We start from the raw sequence: 18,238 nt of genomic DNA on the forward strand, positions 1-18,238 counted from the left end.
AACCATAACAAGGCTTTAATTACTAGTTGCATTTTTGGGTATCCAGAACCATGCTGTTAAAGTTAGAGTAAGGTTCTGTTTTTGTAGCGTGTTGGGGTTCTGGTTTAATAAGATGAACAGTAACTCCAGGCAGCTTGCAGGAAAAAAAAAACTTTTTTATAAAGCAATGAAAGAAAGGGTGTACACCAGTTGACAGTTTCATGTCAAGTCTGTTTATACTTCAGGGAATCTGCTTGAAAATGTCACCTACGGTATTATACAGCTGGCTGCTTCGGTGGTTGACTTGCATTGCCTTAAGGATTGAAGCATGTTTTTAGTTATGTATGTCTCTATTTTAAGTGCACATGAAAAGGGATGAATGAGCTGTAGTGTGATAAGTTGGTTGTTATATTGTCTAATGTCAGTTGTGTGTTACTAAGGCAAAAACTTAAGAAGCAAAGAAACCTTCATTAGTGTACTGAACACTGTGGTTGTTATGATGTCAGTTAGGAAAGGCTGTGAATCTCCCAGTCATATAACTGGTATTATAACTGGTATTGATACTTCTCTACTAACCAGTGAGAGGTAGAGTAAAACACGGGGGCTTTGCCTTGTCTGTTTTTAGTTCTGCTACAGTAGCATGAATAATAAGGTATGTTCTAAAGACAGTCATTAAAGAAGGTACAGTAAGACATTGGGGCAGTGTCTGAAACATGCTGAACTGTCTCAGTTCATGATTTGTACAGATCCAGTTATGGGTGTTATGATGGATGGCAGTGGTGACTTGTGCAAGTGAGAAGGCACATTGTCTTTATTCACGGTAGCTGTCAGGCTGAAAGCTTGGAGGAACGCTGAACGATGGGGAGGACCCCTCTGCGTCGGGGTGAGAGGCAGAGAGCCAGTGGGGTCTGCAGGATTTCCCTGTTAGTAGGAGAGAGAGGGATTGCCTGAGGGGAGCAGATAAAACCCACTCCGCTCCATGGCAGTAGAAAGCAGTCAAGTCATTTTAACAAAGCTTTGTACAATACTGGTATGATTTGTCCTATAGTGTACTGTTCAGTGTTCAATTTGGAGCATTAATTGTAAAATAAACTCCAGCAGACTGTGTGCTGTACATTTGAGATGAAAGACAGACCATAACACCGCAGTGCAAATAGCAGCCAGTTACTGTAAGGTGGCTTTTAAATGGGCAATGATAAAATAAAATCAGTTTGTGGTTTTATGTATCCCATAGTTGTGTTTTTAAAAAATAAAAAATGTTATCACCTTTTTCCACCGTACTATGTTCCCATTCCTCGTCAGTCTATGCATATATTTGGTGTTTGAAACCATTTATATAGCTAAATATGTAAATGTAGCTTTCAGGCTGTTCATTTATTTGAAATCATTTCTTCCCAAGATCAGTATGTATATTTTTAAAGGTAAAAAAGTTACTCTTACAGGTCTGTTCAGCCTCTGAGGAAATTACTGGATCTTCAGAAATTACTGGACCTTTCCACTTTTCACCTAAAGAAGAGAATTTTGTGGTCTTGAAAGCCTGTATACTTGTTGCTATTAGAAACTTGAAAATCAGCACGGCTTATCCTACTCTACATTCAAATGGTGCTGAGCATTTCACTTTTAAATCCTGTACAGTGGTTTTTTTTTTTTTGTTCATGTGTTCTTGGTCCCTAAACCAAACCCTACTGGATATTTAATACCAGCTGCCCTAAGCTGTCACCTGCTTTTTACCATAAAGTAATCCCCATAACAGAAAATTTGTGTACACGCAGAGGTGAGCTGTGAAGATCCATTTCTGATTAAAGTGTCCAGCTGGCCCGACTTCCCAACCCAATTAACTGCTTAAACACATGCACCCTTTGTCTGTGCAAGAGGCCGGGTGCTGGAGAGGTGAAGGGAGGCAGTGCTTATGGATGAGCACAGTGGAAAAGTTCTGTAGGATCCCCTTTATTAATAATGCCGGTGTTGCCTGTGACAGACGGTTACTTAATGAGGCATGGCTTGAGGAGGAGGGCATGCTTGAGCTTAACTACATTAAGGAAATCTTATTATAGCACAGGCCAGATGAGATGAAGGGAAGGTATATCGGATTGAAAAATATTGACAGTAAGGCTCGTACTTGTGGGATAAAAGGTTTCCCTCGAAACATTTTTTTTAAGGTACATTAAATATTCTGCAGTAGGGCTGTGTTAAATTCAGATGCATCAGAAGGGATAATGATAGCAGCAAACATACTTGTTTCAGAAACATTAACAGACAGTACTCCTTAATTTATTTGAAATCGTTTCTTCTCAAGATCTGTATGTACGTTTTTGTGAAAGCTATAGTAGGCTGTGCTGTACTGCATGTTTAAATACCTACAATATTTATTATTTTACTGTCAGTACCATAACATGAAGATCCATGAAATGAGTAAGAAAACCAAACATGCCCCCATCCGTTTATTGCAGACCTCTCGTTTAGCTAGGAGGACATCAAGATTGACATGTTAAGTGACATGCAGTATATTTAGAGCTCACTGTGTCTGGGATCTGTGAGCTCAGGTTGTTTGCATTGTAGTGTGTTAATTGCTTTTCTACAGTTTAGTCTAATGCTTTTCTGAGGTGTCTCGTCAGGCTAACAGACCTCTATTTGGGATAATGGTAAGATTACCTTCAGATACAAACAAATGGAACTACAGTAAGTGGCTTTTTACATGAATGATTTACTGCCAGGGTGTCCAGAATTTTCAACATAGTTACTGTATGTTTTATATGAACTTAACGTTGTGTGTGTGTGTGTGTTTTCATACTGCATCTCTGAACAATATTTCTACAAGAACAGGCTATAACCCCACAGGCTAGTAGCCAGATCTCACACCGCTCCGATATTAATCACACCTCTCAGGCTGATCTGAGTTCCCCAGCAGATCTCACACCATTCCTATATTAATGTGAGTGTTCCCCAATAGATCTCACACCTCTCCTATATTAGTCACGTCTCCCAGGCTGGTCTGAGTGTTCCCCAGTAGATCTCACACCTCTCCTATATTAATCACGTCTCCCAGGCTGGTCTGAGTGTTCCCCAGTAGATCTCACACCACTCCTATATTAATCACGTCTCCCAGGCTGATCTGAGTGTTCCCCAGTAGATCTCACACCTCTCCTATATTAGTCACGTCTCCCAGGCTGGTCTGAGTGTTCCCCAGTAGATCTCACACCTCTCCTATATTAATCACGTCTCCCAGGCTGGTCTGAGTGTTCCCCAGTAGATCTCACACCACTCCTATATTAATCACGTCTCCCAGGCTGATCTGAGTGTTCCCCAGCAGATAAAAACAATGGGATTGGCTGCTGGTAATCTCCAGGGGAGAGCAGTCTCTACCCTGCACTCTCAGGAGCTCCTGGTGCTGGCAATCCTGCTATCGTGCCAACATTGCATAAGAAGGGGGTTTCTGATCAGTGGAAGCTAAACAGGGCACAGGAGGATAAACGGAACGATACTCCACAATGGAACACATGTGTTGCTTATAACCCGCACTATTAGTTGTTGTGCAAAACCTTTTTTTTCCTTGTTATTTATTTTTTATTTGCTGTGTGCTGACGGCTGCTGGCATGTTAACTTTGAAGCTCTTGTATCTGACCAGGCATTAGTGCTAATCAAACGCTGTGACAGTATCCCGAGCACAAGGCAGCTGAGTTACAGTAGGCATCCTCCCAGAATGTCTGTTTAATGGGTGCGCTATGGGGAAATGCACTGCACTGTAGCTGTAATGAAAGAATGCAGCAGTTCCACCTATTTGGAGTAATCCCGTAACTGCTACATTGTAAATACGGTGGTAGATCATGTGATGGTTGTGGTTGTGCTATATTTGGTTTCATTATTAAAGAGGGAGCACCTGGCTGAACTGACAGATAACACAGGAGCTCTGCCCGGATTGCTTTCCCTTCAGACATCTGCTATTTTGAATAAATGCAATTTCAATTTTGAATTGTACAGATTATATTATGCTTATTTATTTATTTAATTGATCAACTAGGTACACAGGATGGTCATCCATAACTACTAAACAGCGTTCTTTCTAAGCTTTTTACATACTGAGAAACTTGCTTTTAGACTGAGAAAGGGTCAATTATCAGTAAGAAACCTTCGGCCACGCATTAACCATTTTAATATATTTTTGTTGCATTATGCAATTTTGAAACAATATTCCAACACAAGTATCTCAACAATTTTACAATTTACCAAGACTGTTATTGCGGCTCTGCCTCTGGTTTTGCAGCCCTGTCGGTTGTTACCATTATAGATATAGACTACACGCTTAACTGGTGGCATGCAGAAAATTGCTTGGCACTGCTCCATAAAACACTGGCGTCTGCACAGCCTTCAACTGTAACCATCTTCAGGGCTACTAACTGCTCCATTCTTAGGAATACCAAATTCTGTTTTTCAAAATGGCCAATAACATTTGTTCCGACTTTTATCAACGTATTAATAATTAAATATAGCATTTGAGCATAAATATAATGTTGGTAGTTTAAAATAAGTACATTTAATAAATGTTACCGGAATTATTTTTATTGATTTTTTTTTTCCAATTAGACTCTTGTTGCTGTACTAGTAAGTTAAGCACCTGAAGACACTTGAGACCTGTCATAATGTTTATAGACATCACTTGGCTCATTGCTGGTATTAAAATAAGCAGGAAAACCTAAGAATTGTATTACAACAGTTCAGAAAACCAAATGTCCAGCACAGTTGTGAGAGTCACAGTAGTTCAGTATACAAATTATGCCGTTTTGAAAAGACCTGTTTAGCTTATTGCTGGTATTTACAATAACAATACAAAATATGAAACAGGTTAGTAACAGTCCAGCAATGTCATGTGAGAGTAATCCTATGTACAGTACTCCACACATTAAGTTTAGCGTTTTACTGGCATTATAATAATAACCAGGATAAAATAGGAAACACTGATAAAGGTGTGTTGAACGACTCGTTGCCCTAAAACAGGTTCACTGCTATGTATTACCTGATTGTAATTTAAATAGCGCCTCTTTTAATGTAAACGCATAATTAATCCTCTCAATTGTTTCATTCCTAATTCTGCAGTGTTATTTTCGAGATTTAAAAAGAGGCGTGTCTCCAAACAGAATGTCTTTATGAAACCAACGGTGTGTAGAGTAGTGACTACATCCTTTACACAGTAAAGCGATCAATTTCCTTTAAGGATTGTACAGCCAGAAAAATTGTTTTGAGCTCATTTCTTCGTTGTCAGAAAATATAATTCAATTAAGAAATGGCCGTGGTTTAAAACGGCTAATTATAGCTTCATTAAAGGCAGGTAGTGTGGAAAGAAATTAACAAAGCAATAATGAAATATGCAATTAATTAATTAGCTTACTTCGGGAACGCTCCGCCTAAGCAGTACCTTAGGTCTTAGTTTTTCAGCATAGAATGCAGTTCTTTGCCATTGTTACCGTCTTATTTGCTTTCTTATTCTCTACGTGTTTCCGACTGGCATTATGATATTTAATGGTATTGACTCGTACATTAAAAACTTTACAGCAAAACTTTAAGACTACTATTGCACCACAGTATAAATAATCATATTTTTTTTTTTTAGCTCTAACTGAAATATTGCTTTTTTTCTTCGTTATTTTAGCAGAGACATGGCGTGAAGTCGCATGATTAATAAACTTGCAAAAAAAAAAAAAAAAAAATTAAATAATGGACATGGTATCTTCTTCTATTACTATACACTTAAATGTGTGTTTTCAACTAATGTGCGGATTACCTTTTTAACAGTTTCAAAACGTTTGAGATGGTTTCTGAAATTGTAGTTTTTTAAAAGGGAAATAATGCAAAAAACATCAGTATGAGTATTGTGATTTGTATTTACGTTTACCGGAGTATTTAGACTTCTAAATAATTCAGCAAGGTTGTGCTTCATTGATTTTAGTATTCAATTGTACGACAAGTTAGAAACTGAAAAGTTCATGAGCCGCACTCTATAAAGGCAGAATCACCAGATACCTGCTTTGCCCACCTTGGTGCCCGGGCGAGCTCTGCACTAATGTGACGTGCATTTTCACAGAGGGAAATCGGAGAATCAGCTGCAAGACAGACACAAATATGCTTATATTAATACTTGTAAGAATGGTCTCAAAATAATAGGTTTACCTCGAGAGGCTGGAGTCTCGATTGAGGTTGACATTCATGATAATAACTTTCGAAAGTTAGTCTGAGTGCAAAGGTTGTTGCCAGTTACTGTGATATACGTGCATTTTAGCCTTGGAGGGAACGCTGCTATTAAACAATTAGTAGTTCTAAGTGTCTTCTAGGAAAAGACTTTTAGTAGAAACATTTGCTACCAAAGCTACCAAAGGGGAATTTTATATTAAGTTAGAACTATGAAAATAACTCCTGTTTGCTACTGAATAAGTGACCCCAATTACTGTACTCCGGTATGCAGGATGGAAAGGGTTTTTTGCTTTGTTGTGTCCCGTAGTTTAGACTTTTGACCACCGAGTGGTACTGCAGGGATTGAAATAAGATGGCCATTCCAAATCTTTTTTATCCTTTCCATGTTTTACTATGCTCTTAATTCACAAACATTTTTACAGTAGAGTCCCTTACAGTTTATTCTTGTTCATTTATTAATGTACTAGTTGGGTTTTCTTGGTAATGTGAGCTGTTTTTGGCACTCAAAGAGAATATATTAATTCTTTAGTGCTCTGCTTCACAAAATAAACTCCTACTGTTAAGGTCATCTTAACAGACTGATATTGATGTCTTATCAAGGCTGATTTCACTTATGAAACAACTTGTGTGGCAAATGTGTTTCAGGGTTGTAATTGGTAGGAATTGTATTGAAGTCAGTTCACTGGGATCATGCCCTTTTCAAGACCCGTGGTAGACAAAGAAATTCAGCAGTTAACTCGCCTGCACCTGTCTGTAGACCCTTCCGAAGTGTATTCTGTGAATATATGTGAATACTGTATAAAGAGAAAAATATATTAAGTTTTATTGATAATCTACTGAGGGCATCAAAGACCCACAGATCCCCAAGATAAAGAAAAGTGAATCTGAATGAGCGGTCTGTATACACTGAAGGGTTTGCAGTTAAACAGTTTCCCTCCGGCTATAGCCAGCAACACTGTGCTCTTACTGAAGAGCTTTCTTTGAGGACAAAACCTTTGTGTAGAGATCTTCTCGTGTAAATGTTGAGACTTGTATACCATGCTAAAATGGGATGGTGGTGATATAAGGTATCAAATTGATACAAGTCTTCTCTCTCTTGAAATGTGTTCCTCTTGAAGAATAATAATAATAATAATCGTTATTTTTATATAGCCCCTTTCATAGTGGACCACCATCACAAAGCGCTTTACAAGATACAAGACTAGGGTGTATGAACTATGCATCAGCTGCAGAGTCACTTACAACAACTTCTCAACCGAAAGACGGAGCACAAGGAGGTTAAGTGACTTGCTCAGGGTCACACGAGTCAGTGGCTAAGCTGGGATTTGAACTGGGGACCTGCTGGTTGCAAGCCTGTTTCTTTAACCACTGGACCACACAGCTTCCTAGAATGTTATGCAGTTTTGCATAGAGCACCCCCTACTACAGTGTGTCTCAGTTGGAGACTGTCAACCACTGTTGTGGGTGGAGCTGACCTGGGAGATGCAGATTATATATTCTACATATTAGACGGGAGTACATATTGCAGGCGTTGCAGTTTAATTTATTTGAGTTGCCAAATAGGTTTTGTGTGACAGAAAGACAATGATTCTTGGTGGTAAGTCTCCCTCCCGCCTTGTGAGGACACTAAGTAACGGCAACAGAATACTCTGGACTACTTGACCTGACACTTCGTTCCAAGGGTTAAAAGGAAGTGTAGAAAAGAGACAGAGCTTCGGTACACTAACTCATTGACCCGGAAGGTAAATAATGTGTCAGCATTATTATTATTAATGTCGGCTGCAATCGTTTACCAAGGGGTCGTGAGTGACAGTATAAATAGGGGTCGAAGCGATGTATCTGTTCCTTTACTTGGTTTATAAACTATTGAACCCTAAGGCCTGTGTGAGATACCCCGTGAGAAATAATAGAGACGTTTGAAAGTGTTTTGTTTTGTTTGTCAGTAATTGTATTGTTGTTTATTGCTAGACAGCTAAACATGATTCCGGAGATGTTGCCAAGGGCTAGCACTAACCTGGAACAGCACTGCACGTTTGTCACTAAATAAACTGTATCACCCACCACGAACACTGCTGCACGCACCCAGGACTGGTGACCGTGTTAGTACTATTGTGGGGCGGATATTTGTCTTTATTATTTGGGACTGTAACCCATTATTAATCATGCCACGCAGTACACATTGTTGTGTGTTGCCAGGGTCTTATTATTTGGTCGCCAGACCTGGATTCAATAAAGTACCTTTTCAACTAGATTACAACTCTCCTTGTTTGTTCATTGCACACTGCATTACTCCTGCACCTGTACACAACCAACCACTTTGCCATATTCAGCCACATGCAGCAAGTAATTCTTAAGCAACATCCTTTATTAGTGACTGCTGTGTTGCACCTGGCACATTGCTCTGCATGAAGAACACCACAGATCCAAATAAAGCTGCTTGGCTTTTGTATACTGTACAAGATCATTTTGGTGGAGTGCCCATAGCTAAGCTAATCATAATCACTAATCGCCCAAGTTCTCCCAGGAAATGGTCAGATGAAACGCACAGACTCACGATAATCCGTGAAAGACACCGCTTATAATAACTAGTGTTGTTTTCTTTTGGAGAAGCTTGCTTTTCACATCACACTTAATTTTCCTACAATGAATTCCTTGGCGCCCGCACCTCACTGTTATCTGCTGCACGGGTGTCATTGAAAGTGACAGTTATGTGCCATGTTTCCAAGTTCTTTTTATTATTCTCTCCCAGTAACACAGAGAGTTCCCTGATAAAGGACGCTCAGTGGAATAAAGTGCATATTAATTATAGGAAGCTCTTCGAGTGACATTCCACCCTGAAATTGGATTGTTAGTGCCGCTTAAACTGCGCTTTGGGTTGATTAGCAGAATAATGTGGTGACTAATCGAGGAACCAAGGGATTTGTCACACCGGGGACTGAGCTGGCAGGGGCATTTTTATCGATTTTATGGAAAATGTACCAATTGTGAGTTTTGTAATTTCTACCCTTTGACGTGACGGCAGTCGCATCTTGCCTCTCTATTTTATATAAAATGCAATAAAAGAGATTGGGAGGGGGGGGGCACCAGAAATGCAGGAAAATATGATTACATCGTCCCCCCACAAAATCTTTTAATTTGTGTGCGAACTTCTGATTAATCATATTAATATTAATATTAGATTAACCATATCATGCACACACAGCTGATGCCAGTTGTACATAAAGGTCACAAATGTATGCTGATAACATCAGTTTAGATACCTGTTGCATAAGCGGGTTCAATGTTGAATCCCACGCATTTATAGCTGAAATTGGGTGGTGGTCTCTGCTCGTTAGCTGAGTATAGAAAAGCACTTTCACATTCCCTTCAGAAAGCCACCTAACATATTACTTGCAGAAAATGGATCTGTTGAGTAGCTGCAACTACTTTTTACTTTACTGCTGAAGTGCATTTCCCAAAAGCACTTGAGAATTACATTTGAGGCTCTCATCGTTTTGCTTTTGCAAAGCCTACTGTATGTGTTAAAGTTGTGCTTGAGAAGCACTGATCGTCATGTCAACACCAGTGTGATTGTAGGTCTGTGTATTCCTGATAGTGTTATGATCCTGAATATCCCATAACTAACCCAGACCATACTTGGGTAGCATTTGGGGATGCATAATTAGACACCTACAATGCTAATGTTACAAGGAATCCCCTCTTTGGCTTTTACAGTTGGTAGTAGGACAAAAGGAGTGTTGCTCTCCCAGGCGTAGGGCGAGCGGACCGGCGTCTTTGCAGCAAGGGGCTCTTTGATAGCGCAGGGAGATAGTACTCCAGTCTGTTTGGTTAGTTAGTGTGCCCAGCACAGGTGAAAGGTACTGCTATGAGAAAAGGAAGCCTGCTGTGTGAAATTACCTCTGTGCTCTGGGGAATCGTTATCAGGGAGAGACAGGGTGTAGTTCTGATATCTTCTGATCCTCCTCCAACACAGTCAGTCCCGGACCATTCTCCCTGACCCCAGGCTTTGCTGCATGATCAGACACATGTATTTATTTTCGTTTTTGGTCCCCTTTTCCCAAATTGTATTTTAAATTGTTTTTATTATTTGTTTTATATACAATGTCTTAGTAGTTTTCAATTGCAGTTGTAGGGTACCCCCTGTTAATTGGCTTTAGGGGTTCTTCCAGGTTTTTATGACGGTGAAATTCTGGATGGTTGCCATAGTTACCAGCTGTAAGTAGAGGCCATTTAGTATATTATATATATATATATATATATATATATATATATATATATATATATATATATATATATATACACACACACACACCAGTATTCCAGTGTCAATTTTATTTATTTTTTAAAAGAGTACAAAATAACTGTCACTTCAAATTAGGGCATGATAAGGTGTGACATTATTCAAGTATTAAATGCAGCATTTTCCTTTATTATAATATGCACGTCAAATACATGACTTTGTGAAATATATTTAGTAACCTGTACAGTATTAAGTAAATGTTTTAAGGTTGAAAATGTTTTTTCCACCTACGTAGAACATGATGCAATCAGTATTATAAAAGCACTATTTCATTGAGTTTTTATTTAAAACTTATATACAAGCATTATTTAAAACTTGTATACAAGCCCTATTTAAAATCATACCTGAAATAAAACTGTTAATCAAGTATGAACTGTTAATCAAGTATGAAACTTTACATTGATATTGCACTGGAAAGGCAACAGCTGAAAAGTTTGTCAGCTTGTAGTTTTGCCTCTCCAGTGCTGTGTGTTTTGAGTCGCACTGGTGCCCAGCACAAGGAGTTTGTTCAGTACAGCAAGCTGCAGGAAGCTGTGCTGTGAAGCCTGCACATGGTCCTCAGCTGTGTGCTTGGAGCATTGATAGATAATTTGGTGCCTCATTCATCCCTCTGGGCTGTGGTTTGACAGCACAGACTTGTGTATCTCCAGATTTAAACTTGTTTTTAAAAGCTGTTAACTGTCGATGCAGACCAAGGCCTCCACCTTGCTTTAACTGGTTATCTCCTCCACAAGTCCCTATAGAAGCTTTCGACTCAAGTGGTACTGCAACCAGCTGTGGGTGACGTTTTTAGACTAAAATACTTCAGTGTTTTATTTTAAGCCAGCGGGAAAATTGCTTGAAAATATTGTTATTTCTTTTAGCAAAAAGCAACGTCGCCCCAAGTCAGAGGCAAACCGGGAAAGCTTTATTGGAATACTTTCCAGAAAGAGCTGGATGTGGGGGCCCAGTGGAGCAGTGCAATCAGAAAGTGTGATGGTAGAGCTCTAGTTTCCTAAATGAGAAAACCCATGGTCAGACCGAAGAGCAACACTGTCTGTGTGGATGTGCTGTGAGGGGAAATGATGTGTATTTGCAGTTAAACACCTAAAGAGCTGTGCTTCCGATGGGGCTGTCTTTCAAACGAGGGGTTATATCAAAGCCAAGTCTACATAGCTGGCATTACAGTGACATACAGTGATAATTACTAACTAACTCAATATACTGCAATTCCACAGACGTCAGACACATTCAGTGAGGATACAGGGAGTCTGGAACTTGTAGTCCACCAAATGGTTTGTGAATGCAGAATTCATGTGATTTGTAGTTTTGAATTGAATAAGTGCTGCCCTTCCCTTTTATTTTAAGTTTTATAGTTCATCGTTAATGATGACTTTGATCTTATTGCACATCAGTTAAAGTAATCCAACAGGACCATCGCTTGCACAGTGATATTGTTAAACTGCACGGTTTATCATATTAAGTTTTGTAAATTCAGATCCAGGTTCATGCAGGTCTCTAGGAGAGTAAAAAAGGCCCATAATTGTCAAATAGTTTCCCCTTTTGAGCATGATCATAAAATAGCGGTCTGCACCTTACTACTGGTAGAAGTAATGACCTGTTCATTTTGCGCTCAACCAGCATGGCCACACATGGCAATGGCAGCGTAACTCTTCCTGCATTGCAGGAGTCAGACTCGCAGCGTTTCTGAGCTGAGAAAATTGGATCCCTTCCTTTTCAATCTGCTGGTTGACTTGGAGCCAATAAAGCTTACTTGGTGCAGCAGCTCAGATCATTTGTAGAGCGATTGCTCTTCGTCAATCCGTAACGGCGGTGCTAATAGGTCTTTGGAAGGGAACACAGCACTAATTCAGAGGACTGCTGGCACGGGACCTTGTTTTAACCTGGCATTGTTTCCAGTAGCTGCTTCGTAAATGTTGAATGGCTGCATCTGTGATAACCTTGTCATTTAAAATAAACCAACAAGACAATGGATTTCTTCCACATGTGCTGTAGTTTCCGATGACAATTAGTTTTATAAAAAAAAAAAATAAAGAACAAGAAACCCTTGACTTGCAAGTCTCTGCTTCCTTTAACCAGTCCATTTTGGCTGGAATTTAAGATTTTTAAGAGGAGTGTGTTGTCCTGTAGCCAGGGGTGAAAAAGGAGCCATTGCGACCAAGATCTTTAAACCTGGGCTAAGTCTACAGTGCGGGATTTGGAAGCACGGTTTGTTGCTTGACACCACTTGTGTGGCCTTTGTGGGGCTTGACGTGATCAGGTTATTTTGCTTTTCATGTTCCTGGGGGCAGGAGGGAAAACTTTAAGTTTACTAGTTGCTTAAGAGTCGCTTATTCTAGGGTACAGCTTCAGAGTTATTTGGGGGTCTGTTCTAGTTTGAAGACACAGTACATGCCACTGGGATCTGGATCACATTGGTGCATGTGGCCTCTTCTCACATTTTTATAGCTTTTTGGTAACATTGCAGGCGGGTACAGTACTGCTGCAGGGGATCCATCGTGACAGATCTTTTTTTAACTATACAATGTTTTAATTGTTTTTCTGTGAGTTTCAAAAGGTATCGGCTGAAAACTGCAGGTACAAGAGATAAAAGCCAGGTTTCTAAGTAATCTAGAGCCTGTGGGTGTGTAAGCTTGAAAGCAAAGGAATTTTCAGACTGACTAATTAGAATGTGACACACTGTGAGGAATAACACTCGCTGACTGACAATGAGTGATGAAAAAAATGAAGGGCCCGTTCTATCTGGGAAAGCCTTTACCTGTGACAGGAGCTGCGATGCACATCTACACCTTGCCAGTGCAAACCGCTCCTGAAGATATTCTTCATTTGAAGATATTTATAGTGTACAGGGTAACCCTTCTTTGAAACAATGTGCCCTCAGTAGCATGGTGCTGCTTTCAGTTCATGCTTGGGCATTTCAGTCAGTGTCGTCAGCTGAACCACCAGCACCACGACCCAACTTCGGCCATTGACTGACTCAACACTGCTTGGCCCAGCGTTTCTCACCAGGGGGACTTTGTGTGTCCACAGCAATACCGTATCCCCAATTACCACCAGACCGCAAGAAGACTGTCTCCTAATCAACCTTATTATGGTATAACTTTAGCTGTTTTTTCTATTCCTTTTGCATTTTTTGACAAAAAAGCAGTTTCAGGCTTGGCATTTAAGCTACCTATTCCAATACACTTCAGAATAAAGTGGTTTTTCAAAGGGCTCCGGCCATTCGAAACAACCTCTCCTAACAAGCAGACAGCCTCATTTTCTTTTTATCTCTCCCCTGCCTGGTGGGAACTGCAGTATATATTTAAACAAAGAACCCTGCCCAGAACGCAGGGAGAAGAGGATTAAGCTGCAGGAGTTTCATGGGTTTTCAAATACAAGGTCCACCTTTCCTTCACCTGAAGCACACAACTACTGAGTGCTTTTGTCTCTAATCAAACCCTGTGTCCCGATTCAACGACACATTCTTAGCACGTGTCTGTGCCTTTCTGTACTAGGAGGTCATTGTGGAAATCAGCATTAAGAAGGTTGTGTGTGTTTTGTATCATCTTCGCTTTTTAGTGTAACCCTTTTTCATGCAGAATTTAATATTTAGAAATTGTTGGGTTTTTTTTTTAGCAGTGGTTAAATATGAAAAGTCAATCAGTACATGATTTTTTACTCCCAGAGTCGCTGAAGGAATTTAAAACAATACCAGATTTTGAAAGATGACACTACAAACTTGTGTATTTCTTTTTTTTTTTTAATTACTTAAAATAAAGTACAGTATGTGGCAACTTATTGCAATGCCCTCAAAGACAGGTGCTTGGACAGGTTACAGGTTTATAAATCCTAACATCCAAACATGAAAATGGATACAATAACAGAGTTATTGATTGTATAGAGTAGTGTCACCTTAACAGAATTAAAAGAACCATCCAGAAAAATCAAGATGAAGCCAGATAAACATTCCCCAGTGCATCATATGGTCTTATTTTAGCACTGCCAGCAGGCCGGAGTGAAATCTGTGCAACAGAGCCAATAAAAACAAATGTTTTACAGCTTTTCCCGTAACTTTACTGGGAGTATCTGCTTATCTGTCAAGATAGAGCATTTCTGGACACTGCCAACAGCCTCCCTTCCCTCCACATGTTCAACCCCAGAAACAGAGCCAGGCCAGGAGTGAGGGCCGTGCCACAGGGAAGCGATGTCAAAGAATTTGCTTTGTTTACACCGAGAGGGCTGTCTCTGTGACATGAACTAATGTACTTCTTTGCATTGCTTAATATATTCTGATTGTATGTGGTAGAATAAATACAGCTTGACAGTTTTTAAAATGTTTAAAGGAGAATAGATCTATGAACTTTAACCTTGGCTGTCCCTGGCCGACTATATCCAGCACAACTGTATTTAAAAAAAAAAAAAAAAAAAAAAAAAAAAAAAAGTTTTTATATTAATATTTATATAAAATTAATATTTCAGGTCTAAATGTTTAAAATTCATTTAAAAAAAACAAAACAAAACAAAACAGGTAGATTTACGGTAGAAGTCACTATAAACAGAAATATCCATCTACATATTCTACTGGAGCATCTTAAAGTGTTGACTGCATTGTCTCTTTACTGTATTTGGTTATTTTCCTATCAATTGATTTTGTGTAACAGCAAAATCTGCTGTTGAAGAAGGCACTAGCTGAAACGTTTGTCTACTTGACTTAGGATTTTTATTGATCAAATTGGTGTTGCACAGCATGAGGAAACCAATCATTTACAGACACAAAAAAACATGCCCTTCAATGTTTGAGAATTGAGCATTTTGATTGCCAACTAAATATTTACTACTGTAATACAGGTTAAACAGAAAAGAATACAATTGGATAGTTGTTTGTATATATAGGCCTTATTATAAACCAAAGACTCAGTTCCATGTCTGAAGTACATTCTAAAGGCAGAAATGAAATTGACATTTCAGGTGACAGTTTTAGCTCAGAGTTTGAGCATTATAAAGTTATAATCAGACCATCTCTATCGATGTGTATGCTGCAGTGTTAACCTAGTCTGGGTCTGTTGTTTGTGTTTTATGCAGCGTCAGGCCAGAGACAGTTCACCCCCTTCTGGTTCTCGGTGGAGCCTGTCGACACGCTGGCTGTGCGCAGCTCCCCTGTCTTCTTGAACTGCTCGGCCCACAGCGAGCCCCCGGCACGGGTGGAGTGGAAGAAGGACGGCACCTTTCTGAACCTGGCCTCTGATGACCGACGCCAGCTGCTACCCGACGGCTCCCTGCTCATCCCCAGCGTGGTGCACTCCAAACACAGCAAGCCAGATGAGGGCTTCTATCAGTGCGTGGCCACCATCGACAGCCTGGGCACCATCATTAGCAGGGCTGCACGCCTCACAGTCGCAGGTAAGGCTTACAGCTGACTCTGTGCGGCGGGTATTAACTAGTCCTTTTAGCCTTAAACGAAACCTTTTAAATTTCAGCACATTGCATAATACTAACGCGATTAATGTTACCATGCGTTCACAGTGGCTAATAATTTTGATTTATTAATACTGTACAGATAAGTGACTGATATTTCACACCCATAAGTTGTTCAAGACAAAGCAATAATCTGTCGCAGCATCTCTTGAACTTCACACTGTTTCTTCTACAAAGCGCTCTTGCAGGGTTTCAGAGCCAGCTAGCATAATCCTCTTTGAAGCTCCCGCAGACTGAAGCCCAAGTGGCTTGATTCTAATAGCTGTCTTTAGCACACACGTTCCCTCGCCCCCTGGAGACCTGCAGCCTGACTGCAGCAAGAAATGAAAGTGAGTGTGGTGGTGTCAGCTCAGTCCCGCTTGCAGGAATCGCAGGGGTCGCTGTGGTGCCGCTCAGCAGCACTGCCTTCTGTTAGCAGCAAGCATGTACTACAGTATGTTACGAAAACAGCGCAATAGAGAGCTATTCAATATTTAAAAAGTGTGCAATTTGAAAACCAAAACAGTGCTCCCTAATTTGTTAGCAATACATAGTAAAATTTAATACAGATTCAGTTGTGTGTCTCTTTAACTTTGGTCGCTCTAACCCAAACAGTGGAAATGTCTGTAGAACTACCTGCCTTAGATGAAATCTGCCAACAGCCAGTAGACTAAAGAACATTATTCAAAACCCTCAACCCTGACCTGAACTCTTAAAGGAGCAGGTCTGTACAAGACAATTAGCTGACTTTCCGCTCTGCTGGCTGGTAATAAAAAGGTTAATTGCACTGGCTCTAAAAGGCCTTTTACTTTAAGAAATACACTGGGAATTGCGTTGCGATGTGACCTTTGAGTTGTACAGCAATAGCAAACGCAGCACGCTGACAAATTGATGTGCAATATTTGTGATTGATGAACGCGAGAGAGTCCCCTTTCTCATCCCTCTCCCCACTTCCCTCCTGTGGAGCGATACACGACTATAGTGCCCAGGCTTTTACTAATAATGGCCCACTTCTCCCTTTTCTCCATCCATTTCTTTGGCTGAGAGATGAAGCCGCAGACAGATGCATTTATTGAGAAGGGGATTATCTCTCCGCACGGCTGTGTCGCTCGATTTGTATTCAGATGTAGTTCCTATTAAATGATAGGGCAGTGTCTGAGAGATCGTTAATGAGTATGCTGTGTCTCGTCACTTTGGTGTGCTTGCTAGAGATCGCTCTGGGCTTAACCTTGTGTGTGGGTGTGGGGGAGGCACAACCAGCATTAGCGAAGAGTGCTCTTAAAAAGCTATATTAAACTGCCATCTGAATCCTTCTCTCATTTTTGTGTTTCATTTCAGTATTTGTGAATTTTTATATCCCCATTTTTAAATTGCCATCCTCTTAACTAAATAAGTAAAGCCCCATGCTTTCTTAGAATCCTTCATTCTTAATTCTGAGTCCCTTGCTTCTTTTTTCAATTGTGTCCTCATTTATAGTGTGCTGAAATGCTGCACAATCCAGCATTGTTCGTGAAAAACAATGTCAAATAATGAGTGACATAGCAATAATAGTGCAACATACTCAAGCACATTTTATTCTTGGAAATTTGATTTACAGAATCTGAAGTTTCTGACATTCATATGTGAGCTTGAACTTGTGGTTGTGTTTAAGAGGTAATAGTTGGAACAAATCCTTCAGTTAATTCTGCATCTGCGGGCCCTTTTTCTCTGGCTGCATTGCAATCCCAAACCTCCTCTCTCCCAGACGAACCTCGTTCTCTCTGCAGTGCTCATGGCTAGCCTGTGCTCTAATAACTCAACGTCTTTGCCAGCTAGCTAAATCTGTTTCTCATAAAACAAAAGAAAAGTGAAACCCAGCACACTTGTTTTCATTTCTTTGCTTATAAAATCAAGATGTCCACACAGGGAAGATTAGACTGCTTTTCCTGAACATCCTTAATTTTGAAGCAAAATATCAATTTCCCTGAAATCTCGTGCTTTTCCTGAGATTGCAAAGCTTGCTGATCCCACAGCAGGTTTCCATAACGATGAAACTGTATCGGCTGTACCCATGTTGATAGACTGCTGTGAATGGAGGCTTAATTCACTGCAGTGATCGGCAGGCATGGATATTAGTGTGTGTGTGAGAGAGAGAGAGAGAGAGAGAGAGAGAGAGAGTACAGTGTGGTTGAAGCTCAGCCGGAAGATTTTTTTTCTTTGAGAGGTTGGTTGTTGTTAAAATGTGGTCTCATATTTGTGGGCCCATAAACTGACATTATTTATGGATACAAAAGATCAATTTCCAGTTACAATCTACTGAACCAGAAGTTATTACCATCTTGCAACTGCACTGGGACTCTT

At 40.0% G+C, this 18,238-nt stretch overlaps 1 protein-coding gene across 8 annotated transcripts in view; it reads left to right on the plus strand.

Annotated features, from left to right (window-relative positions):
• Positions 1-18,238, plus strand: part of LOC121298954 (neogenin-like) — a 178,400-nt gene that overhangs the window by 49,471 nt on the left and 110,691 nt on the right. For all 8 annotated transcript variants that reach the window (XM_041226330.1, XM_041226331.1, XM_041226329.1 and 5 more), the window contains exon 2: positions 15,527-15,844. In XM_041226330.1, the coding sequence (XP_041082264.1) occupies positions 15,527-15,844 (318 nt within the window). The remainder of the gene's footprint in view (positions 1-15,526; positions 15,845-18,238) is intronic.

The sequence above is a fragment of the Polyodon spathula genome, chromosome 24 (genome assembly GCF_017654505.1).
Source record: "Polyodon spathula isolate WHYD16114869_AA chromosome 24, ASM1765450v1, whole genome shotgun sequence".
Taxonomy (NCBI): Eukaryota; Metazoa; Chordata; class Actinopteri; order Acipenseriformes; family Polyodontidae; genus Polyodon; species Polyodon spathula.